General features: G+C 66.7%; 1 protein-coding gene across 1 annotated transcript in view; it reads right to left on the reverse strand.

Moving 5' to 3' along the window:
• Positions 1 to 10,046, reverse strand: part of SLC6A18 (solute carrier family 6 member 18) — a 17,526-nt gene that overhangs the window by 5,549 nt on the left and 1,931 nt on the right. The window contains exons 3-11 of the mRNA XM_077749402.1: positions 9,912 to 10,020; positions 7,418 to 7,558; positions 6,590 to 6,727; positions 5,819 to 6,000; positions 4,371 to 4,481; positions 3,553 to 3,665; positions 2,586 to 2,714; positions 881 to 1,037; positions 7 to 211 (exon numbers count right to left, since the gene is read on the reverse strand). Coding sequence (XP_077605528.1) covers positions 7 to 211; positions 881 to 1,037; positions 2,586 to 2,714; positions 3,553 to 3,665; positions 4,371 to 4,481; positions 5,819 to 6,000; positions 6,590 to 6,727; positions 7,418 to 7,558; positions 9,912 to 10,020 — 1,285 coding nt within the window. The remainder of the gene's footprint in view (positions 1 to 6; positions 212 to 880; positions 1,038 to 2,585; positions 2,715 to 3,552; positions 3,666 to 4,370; positions 4,482 to 5,818; positions 6,001 to 6,589; positions 6,728 to 7,417; positions 7,559 to 9,911; positions 10,021 to 10,046) is intronic.

The following is a 10,046-nucleotide window of genomic DNA, read 5'->3' on the forward strand; positions in this document are numbered from 1 at the left end:
ACTCACCAGTCAGGACCTCCTTGGGGACGGATCTGTGCGCGAGCCCCATATCCAGCAGTGGCGTGATGATGCTTTCCATGTTCCCGAACATGGATGACAGGCCCAAGGTGAAGAGCATCCCGAAAAAGAGCACGGCCCAGCCAGGGGCCCCGGGCATGTGCAGCACGGCCTCCGTGAAGATGATGAAGGCCAGCCCCGTGCCGGCGGCGCTCTGCAACACGGGCGCGCTGTGACGTGCGCCGTGAGCCCCAGGTGGTGACACAGGTGCCCAGCACCCCCAGGGAAAGCAGTGACCCTGCCTTGCTGGCCGCACGACTGACCACAGGTGTGTCCCTGAGGGGGCGGAACCTTTTCCCTTTATTGTTATTATTTTTTAATGTTTGTTTTTGAGAGAGAGAGAGCGTGAGCAGGGGAGGGGCAGAGAGAGAAGGAGACACAGAACCTGAAACAGGCTTCAGGCTCTGAGCTGTCAGCACAGAGCCCGACGCGGGGCTGGAACCCACGAACCGCGAGATTATGACCTGAGCCGAAGTCGGACACTTCACTGACTGAGCCCCCCAGGCGCCCCACCTTTTCCCTTTAATATCACGCAGCTAGCGGGTGACTGCAGGCCCCAGGGTGTCGGGCTGAGCTGCCCCGAGAACCCGCCTTCTGACGGCCCGCCCGCCCGGTGACCCGGGCTCTGTGCACCAGCGACCGCGGGCATCCTGGGCCGGCCTGGCCCCTGGCCTGCTGCCCCCGTCGGGCACACTGCATCTGAGGCCACGGGTTTTCTGGAAGCTGAGTCCAGCTGAGGCACGGGGTCAGCCCCTCGTCCTTTATTCACAGCCCACAGGCCGGTGTGGCCCAGGTCTGCGGAGGTTGGCGGCCCCTTGGGTACCTTGTCCAGAAAGTCTTCCAGGCGGCAGGTCTCCAGGCAGAGCCGGGCCACCCTCTCAGGCTGGGTGGCGTTCAGGTGCGTGAGGACGGCGGCATAGTCGTCCCTGGACACGCTCTGGTCCGGGAGATCGAACGCATTGATGAGCCGGAGGATGTTTCTGCGGAGACACGGGCCGGTGCGTGCTCGGCTGGGCGCCCCGCACCTGGAGACACCCAGGAGGGCGGCCGCACGCACTGGGTGCTTCGCTGTCTCCTGCGAGAGAGGGGACGGGCCTGTGGGACACCCCCCCCCGGCCTCCTCGACCTGCGCCCCGGGGCGGCGCCCTGGGAGTGTTTCCGGAAGAACTGCGGCCCCACTTTCCGCCCACCTGCCGCCTCCGTCAGACCCCCCGACTTTAAGGCTGGAGGCTCGCACAGGGGCCCGCAGTGTCCTGACGTTTCCTGCCTACGTGCCCCAGGGCGCCTGTGACCCTGATGGGAGGACTGCTTCCGGGCCGGCGGCGGCCGGGTCCAGCGTGCCCGGGAGCTGGGGTGAGCACGCGTCGCCCTGCGGGCCGCCCGCACCTCACGCTGTCCGCAGGCACCCTCAGGCCCGTCGTGATCGCGCTTCTGTGCGCCATTAAAAACGTCCCCCGAGGGTTGCGCCCGAGTGCTGTCTGGTGTCCCACGCGCCAGGCAGCCGGGCTGCGACGCACAGGGGCGCCTCATCAGCCCTGCCTGCGTCACCGCCGCCGTGAGCAGTGTCCACGGACATCACTTGTTCACGGTGCCCCGTGGAAACAGCTGGAAGTACTGCTCCGCCGTCCCCCAGGAGGGGTCACGCTGTTCACCACGTGGGCGCTGCAGCCTCCAGAGCATTCCACAGGGTGCATGCACCCCGCCGGGCCGGAGCTCAGGCTGCGTAGCACAGCCGCTCCGTCTCCCCCTCCGCCCTCAGCGTGGCCCCAGCCTGGTGCGGACAGGTGTCACTGCTGGCGGGCCCGCTGGACACCCCTGTGCTCCCCTCTGTGTTCTGACGGGTGAGCCGCCGCTGTTTGCAAGCCCGAATCAGCAGCCTTGGCCAAGCCGGGCCATCGATGCGGCAGTTGCTCGCGAGGGCATCCTGGCTGTCGGGGCAAATGGCCACAGACGGAGAGCCTCAAAGCAACACTTCCTCGCCCCCAGCTCTGAGGCCAGAGGTCCAAGGTAGGGGTGTGGGCGGGGCTGCGCTCTCTCCCGAGGCTCCAGGGCAGGGTCCTTCCGGCCTCTTCCAGCCCCTGGGGCCCCAGGCGTCCCTGGGCTTGTGGCCGCGTCCCTCCAACCTGTCTCCCTCGTCACATGGCCTTCTGGGTGTGTGCGCACGCATGTGTGTTCACGTGTGTGCGTGTGCTCACACCTGTGTGTACACGTGTTCGCGTGTGTGCCCTGTGTACGTGTGCATGCTCACACGTGTGCACTGCGTACTCGTGTGTGCGCCCCTGCGCGCCCCTGCCGGTCTCTCATGAGGAGCCCACTCGTTGGGTCGGGTCCTCACTCAGCACGACCTCATTTTAACCCACATCTGCCCAAGGCCCCACGTCCGCACCAGGTCACGGCCTAGGCTTCTGGGGACGCTCCACCCCAGTCCCTAGGGACATAAAGGGTGGCTGCGTGGGGCCCCGAGAGCAGCGTCAGAAGGCCGTGCTCCGTGGACACCTCGCCCTCAGAGCCGCGGGCACCGTGCTCACCTGTCCAGGCAGCGCCCGTGGTCATTGGCCGCCTTGAATCCCAAAACGGAAAACACAGCGATGGACGCATAGAGAGAGGTCATGCTGTTGACCAGGGCGATGGTCACCGCGTCCTTCTCACAGTTGTTCCTGGCAGACACACGCGGGTTGCGCCACTGCTCAGGGCCGCTCCCCACAAGCCACACCCCACCCTGCACACGGTGCTGGCATGCCCGTGACCCTGAGCACTGGTGCCGTTCCTGACGGTCTCAGGACTGGCCCGACCCTTCCATGGTCCCCTCCTGCTGACCCCCCTCCCACTCACCCCTCCCTGACCANATGGTCTAAACCTGTCAGCCCCCACCCTGCACCCAAGGCCCGGACACAAGGAGCTGAGGACGACATGGGGCACCCTGGAGGCCTTGCTGAGGTGGCGTCCACATGAGAGCACAAGCCCCTGGGAGCAGGCTGAGGGGACCTGTCAGGCAGTCGTGCGAGGCACCCCAGGCCCAGCGCCCGCATCCCCAGCCCTGCGCCTCTGAGGCGGGAGCTTCTGGGCCCCGCAGTAGAATTGTTTGCTTAGGGGGTCACAGCGCCTCCTGGTTTAAGATGCAGCAGGTGGTGCTTTAGTACCTGAGCACTCGGTCTCCCCCGCGCGCTGGGGGCCCTGCGTCTGTGTTTAGTGACCAGGGTGACGCACACTAGATTTCCACTTTGATGGCCTCGTGCGTGATACCCATGGTCCCTGTTGGTCGGTTCCTGGGATTGATTATCCGGGCGCTCTTCCTCCAGAACATGCTAGAAGCTGCCGTAAGGGGCCCTAACGGCCAGCCCTCAGGGGACGGCTGAGGCGCTGCTGGAATCCCCACGAGTCTGTCCTTGTACCAGGTCCCAGCCGGTCACCTTCCTCCCCCACGGGGGTCGCTTCCTGCTGCTCCCAGGGCTTGGGGACAGGAGGCCCGGAGCCCGCCCTGAGTCCGGCCCCTACCTGGGCGGGTTGTAACTTGCAAAAGCGATGTGTCCTCCGAAGGCCAGGGACAGGGAGAAGAAGATCTGCGTGGCCGCGTCCAGCCACACCCGGGGGCTCTGGAGAACCTGCACCTGGATGACAGGGGAGACCCCCTTGTGCGGCAGACAGACCGCGCCGGCCAGCGAGCCCGCGGCTCCGGGATGCCCCAGACGGAACGTGGTTAACAGACCACGGCGCCCGTCCCCGTGGACACACGGCCCCCGGGCCAGGAGAGGTCGGAGCGTCCTCTGCTCCTGCTGGTTCTGAGCGACCTGCAGGCGCCGGGCAGTTCCTTGTGCTCGCGGTGCCTGGCGTTTCTGCTGCGCGCGACGGACGCCCTGTGCAGCCCCTGGACGCCCCCAGGGGACGCAGGGGGCCCGGGGAGCGCGGAGGGGTCTAGGAGGGGTGCGGCTGCGGGGCAGGCGCGTGGGTCCTGTGGCTCTCACCTGGTGGGGTGCGCGCCGCTGGCGAAGCCCTTAGAGGCGTGGGGTCTGGGGCCCTAGGGGTGGGACGTCCAGGGCCCCGGCTGGCTTCTCCTCTGAACCCCGCCCGCAACGTCCTCGGGCACCAAAGTCCACGTGTCGCAAGCCAAGTCCTCCCGCTCCCTGCACCCTGACCCCGCGCTCCTCCCTGAGACCCCGAAGCACCCCCTCCTTGTCCTCACCCCCACACGGCCCTGGGTGCCCTGGCCTGTGGCTCGTGGCCATTCCACGGCCAGGAGATGGAGCGGGCTGGGCTGGGCTGGGCTCGGACTCCTGGGTTCCCAGGAGCCCAAGCTTCAATTCAGACCAACTTACATCGGGAGTGAACAGGTAGGTTAGCCCTCCGACTGCCCCGGGCAGGGTGAGCCCTCTGATGAGGAAGACTGTCAGGACCAGGTAAGGGAACAGGGCTGTGAAGTAAATTGCCTTTAAAAAAAGACCAAGTTGTTAGACTCTGCGATGGTGTCTGATCACATGAAATCTCTAAGGGGCAGATGTGCCATTCACGCCTCAGCGGCCAAGCTCCTGTCACTCATCTGGGATTCGGGCCGGGGTGGGGTGGACTGGGGCCCATGGGGACTGTCACACGTGGGTTCACGTATGCACTTATGTCTGTGGGTGGGCTCGGTCCCCACGGGGCAGGTGGGCCTCCCTCCTCCCCACCTGGTGCCCACAAGTTGCTGCTTTGCACACGCCACCCACCCCCCTCTCCAGCCTGGGACCGGTGCCCCGGCCGGTGTGGTCAGGGGTCTGCACAAAGGGAATCCGCAGACGACACTCTCCCCTCCCCAGCGCCCCCAAGTCCCTGAGCACAGCCTGACTGCGGAGTCACCCGGGTGCCTCTCTAGGGGCGTCCGCCACGGGGCTGTTTGGAATTTCTGGCTGGCTTGTTGGGCCTAATGGTTGGTTTGGTCTGATTCAGTCATCCTGGTCCTGTGCGTCACGAAGACACGTGAGGCGGCGGAGGGAGTGCGGGCACGTGCACACACCGGGGTCCGTGTGAAAGGGCACAGCTGTGTGTCGGGAGCCGCGTCGCAGGCGTAAGGGAGGGTGCGTGAAGCGCTGGACCTGTCCTCGCCCCGGAGAAGAGAGGGCGCACGCCCGAGGTGGGCTTGTGAGCCCGGGCCCAGGCCTCCCGGGTCCTGTCTGCTCAGAAACCACGTGAGCCACTGGCTGCAAGATAGTAAGCTGCTGAAAACAAGCGTGCCAGCCACGCACCTGCTGCCACAGCACAGTGTGTGTGAGGTGTGTGCCAGCCGCCGGAAGGTGGAGCAGGGCAGGGCACCCTGCCTCGCTCGGTGGGCAGCATCGCCTCCAGGGGGACAGATGGCCGAGCCCCTAACCCACCCCTGAGGCTAAACAGTCACCGCTGAGAAGCCGGCACAGGACACAGACGGCGTCACAAGAAGTACCCAGGGAACGGGAGAAGCAGGATGGAGAACAGAGGGGCCGGTGGGAGACAAAATCAGATGGCGGACTGAGCCGGATTCACGGTCACACTAAACGTAAATGGTCTAAACAGCCAAACAAGGGCAAGGACTGCCAGCCTGGATAGAAAGCAAGACCCAGACTGTGTGTGTGGGCAAGAAACACACTTTAAACACAGACCCAAACAGGTTAGAAGGAAAAGACAGGAAAAAGCCTGCCATGTTAGCGGAGCGGCGCCCTCCTCACCCCTGCACCCTCCCAGCGGGGCCTCTGAGCCTGGGCACAAACACAGAGCTGAAGGGAGCCGGGCAGTGGGGTCCGCCCGAGGGGCTCACCTTCCCCGTGGATTCGATGCCTCTGATGACACACAGGTACACGACCGCCCAGGACACGGCCAGACAGGCCAGCAGCCGCCACTGGACGGAGCCGCTGTCGCTGATGTTGGCTGTGATGTTCAGTGTCTGCCGGTACCAGAAGTAGCTCACGGTGCTGCTGGCCTGGCACTCTGCCTCGAACCCTGGAACCCGGAGGGGCCTGTCAGGGGCTGGCCACAGGGCTCGGGCCTGGATTCAGGCTCCACAGGCCTCCGCCCAGGAGTGCGGCTTCCGGATAACCTGTCCTGGGGCTGCCGGCCGAGCGCCAGGCACAGCAGGCAGGACCCGGGCCCTCGGCTGCTCGGGGTGTCCAGCCGGGGCCGAGAGGGCTGACTCGCGGAGCTTCAGGGCCCAGACTCGTCCCCCCCAGGCTGGCCTCATTCAGAACGTGCCGAACCCGAGTTAGCGTCAGCAGAGGCAGGAGGGGAAGGGGGTTAACACAGCGGGGTGAGCGAACTGGAAACCAGTGACGGTTCTGTGCCTCGGCAGGGCCCCCCGATGGAGCACGCGGCTGGGCCTGGACGGAAGTCAGCAAGAGCCGACGTCCCGCCCGCTCGCCCTCTCGTCACTGGAAAGCACGCGGCTGTGCCGTGAATACACGGGTCTCTGGGGCCCGGGTCCATCAGGGGTCAGATGAGGTGGGGTGAGAACGGGATTTCAAACGTGGTGCCTAGGGGAGCCAGTGTGGGCCCGGGGGAGGGGGACACTGAGCCTCCCGGCCCTCGGCACTACCTGTGCGGTTGAGGTCCAGCGGGCAGGAGCCCCAGGGCAGTGGGTTCTGGAAGGAGTTGAGGAAGTACCACAGCACCCACGTCAGGACGGTGTTGTAGTACAAGCTAACCAGGAAGGACACGGTGAGGCAGCCCAGCCCTGCAGACCAGCGGCCGTCAGCCCCTCGCCTGTCCCCAGCCGCCCCGCCCCCGCCCCCAGGCCTCCCGCTGCCCCCCCCACCGCTGCCCTGCCGCTCAGGGGCCACACACCGTTTTCACGGCCACGTGGCACCACCCTAGGCTGCACTGCTGTCTGCCTCCCCGCTGGCCTCCGGGCGAGGCCTTCAGGCAGTACCGTGGCCACCTTGGGGGGCGTGTCACACACCCAGAGATGCCGCTCGGCCCCCTCCCTGCAGCGCCCCCCTCACGGGCACTCCCGGCCCAGGCCTTCCCCCTGCCCGGGGCCTCCTTGGACACCCCAAGCGCCCAGGACGTGTGGGCCCAGCGCCCGTGGGGCCGGCCAGGCCTTCGGCCGCCGCCTCGCGCTCGCTGGGCTCACCCCACACAGCGCCCCGCACCCAGGTCCCTGCCTGGGCTTCGGGGGAACAAAATGGCCTCCCGGGACGCGTGTCCTCGGACCATGGCCGGAGTTGGCTCCCACGGGTGAGTCCTGCCCCGTCACGTCAGGCACGCGCCCTGCCTCTGTCGCGTCACACGCGTGTTGTGTCAGGGCACCTTTTGTGCAGGTTCAAGGCCACCAAGTGTGGCCTGACGTGACGAGCTGACACAGAGCTCGGGGGCCCTGCCACCCCGCCCCCCACCGCTCCGGGCCGGGGCCGGGGCAGCCTACCCACTCCGCCCAGGTAGGGCGAGACGGCCTTCCACACCCCGACGCTGCCTCTGCGCAGGCGCTGGCCGATGGCCAGCTCGATGTGGAAGAGCGGGATCCCCTCGAGGACCAGGGCGATGAGGTAGGGGACGAGGAAGGCGCCTGCGGAGACACGGCGGGCAGCGGTGCGTCACCATCCGCCCGGCGGCGCCTCCTGGAGGGACGCGGGCCTGCGCGCCCGGCCCCTGGTTTCTGCTGCTTCAAATCGCTCAGCAGCGCCCCACCTTGTGACTCTGGCCGTGGTGGCCGGTTTCCTGTCACAAAGGGCAGTCTGGTCCCTCCAGGGACGCCCCGAACCCCGCTTACGGGCCCTCCTGCCACGAGGAGCTGGTCTGTGCTCCTGAGGGGTGGGGAGCTGGGACCCGTCGCTCCGGCCGTGGGCTGCGTGTGGCCCCTGCTCCCATCCGGGCAGAGGGCCTGGCCCCGGCGGGAGATTCGGTCTGTGGGCCGTGCTCCGGAGCGGAACGTCCGCGAACCCCCAGCCGCACGGCTTGGAGAGCTTCCGGGCTGGCGGCCTCGGCGGCGCGGGGAGGACCTGCGCCCGGAGCTCCGGCGCCCCCATGCCTGCCCCGTGCACGCCTCCCGTCTGGCTGTTCTGAGCTGTGCTCCGTATAAAAACCTGGGCTAGTAAATGGTACCAACTGCTTTCCCCAGCCCTGTGACCCTGACGTGGGGTCGGGCGCGCCTGTTTGTAGCAAAGTCAGATAAAAGCTGTGTGTCAGCCGAGGACCCCCCGCTTGAGATCGGATTCTGAGCTGGGGCCGTGCTGGGAGCGAGCCCTTAACCTGAGGGGTCTGCGCTCCGTTCAGGGAGATGCCGGCAGGAATGGGTTAAATTCTGCTGCGATTGGGAGAATGCTGTCGGAGTGCGAGAGGCGGGCATTTCTCCTTNGCCGAGACCGCACGTATGTGCCCACGGGGCGGGCCTGCGAGAGCCTTCGCGTCGCCAGCGTGAGGGTTTGGGGGGGAGGGGGGTGCACCCGTCCCATCCGCTCAGAAAGTGGAGAAGGAGAAGGCGTGTGTGTTCAGGGCGCCTGCCGAGCCCGCGCCGCTGAGTCGGCAGCAGCTCAGGACGGGCGGCGGGGGAGAGGGCGTGCTGTGTGGAGGGGTGACGCCGTCGCCAAGCGGGGACTCCCCCACGCGGCCCAGGCCCCACCAGGCCCGTGGAGCCCTGACAGTCTCGTGGACGCTGACAAACCGGCTGTAAAGTCCACGTGGAGAATGAACAGGCGACACAGAAGCCGGCGTGAGAAAGGGGTACGGGGTCCGTTCTCTGCTCATCACCTGCATCTTCCCACCAGTCGGTGGTGGTCAAGTGGGAGCGACAAACGGCGTCATCACATGTGGGGGTTACTCGTTCAAGAAAAGTGGGAGTTTTGAAACTTGAGTATTTCCTGACATTTCACCCAGTGCTTTCACATCTGGAAACAGGGCCTAAAAGAAGCATTTACACACGGGGCGCCCCTTCAGCCCGGGAACTGGGGACTCAGCCACCCTGAGCCCTCGGGGAGGCGGCCCCGCTGCGTGGCCTGCAGCAGTGAGGGTTCCGGAAGGTGCATCCCGGCACCTCTCAGTGCAGAGCCACGGCTCCCGGGCCCGGTCTGCGCTGCCTGGAGCCACCCAGTACGCGGGCCACTGCTTCACGCCCGACCCACAGGGCAGCCAGGGGCCTAGGGACCAAGCCGGGCCTTCTGCCCCGCGCTGTGGCGTGAGCTGCGCCGTCTGGGCGCTCGCCCGGCCCCAAACCCCCTCCGAAGCTCCAACCCCTGTGGCCAGGTGCCTCCTTCAGCTCCTTATAAGCAGAGCAAAAGTAGTCAACTTTCCAGAAGCAGCATTCTCATGGGCCACGTGGCTCCCGGAGGACCCCCCCCCCCACATTCCCCAGCACGGCCTGACCCCTGTCCGTGCACACTGCCAGGAGGGCCGATGTGAGCCCTGGAAAGCGGGAAGGGTGACCCCCTTCGGAAAAGGCGGCGTGGGGCTCACCATGCAGACCTTCATTTCTTCCGGGGGGGCCGAGTAATGTCCCCGGAAGGAGACGCCCCCCCACATTGCCAGCCGGGGCCTGGTGGACCAGGAAGATTACCCTGTGGCACTTTCGGGGCCCTCGGGTCTTACAGGTGCAGAAGGCTTGAGGGCAAGTTGACCTGACACTGAGACCAGATGGGGCCCGAGTTCAGACCCCAGGAAAGGACCAGGCTGGCCCGGGTGACGTTCCGCGTCAGCTCCTGAGGGCCGTGGGTGACAGGCAGGGCCGGGTTGCCTGACGCCACCTGGGACTTGTGAAGGGCAGAGGACGGCCTGGCCCGCGTGTGCCCTGCAGAGGGGGCCCCGGGGAGGACAGTGTGCGGACAGCTCCCCGTGGAAGGCGGGGATGCCCTCGGACCGGCCCTCGAGGGCCACCTGATGCCCGGGGTGGTGGAGAGTCGGGCCCCCCAGGGCCGGTGCCGGCTCACCTCCCCCGTAGGTCTGACACAGGTACGGGAACCTCCAAATGTTGCCCAGGCCCACGGCAAACCCGATGCAGCTCAGGAGATACTGCAGCCTGTTGTCCCAGCTGGGCCTCTCGTCGTCGCCGCCGCCGCCCCCCC

The sequence above is a fragment of the Crocuta crocuta genome, unplaced genomic scaffold (genome assembly GCF_008692635.1).
Source record: "Crocuta crocuta isolate KB4526 unplaced genomic scaffold, BGI_CrCroc_1.0 scaffold89, whole genome shotgun sequence".
In the NCBI taxonomy this organism is placed as follows: domain Eukaryota; kingdom Metazoa; phylum Chordata; class Mammalia; order Carnivora; family Hyaenidae; genus Crocuta; species Crocuta crocuta.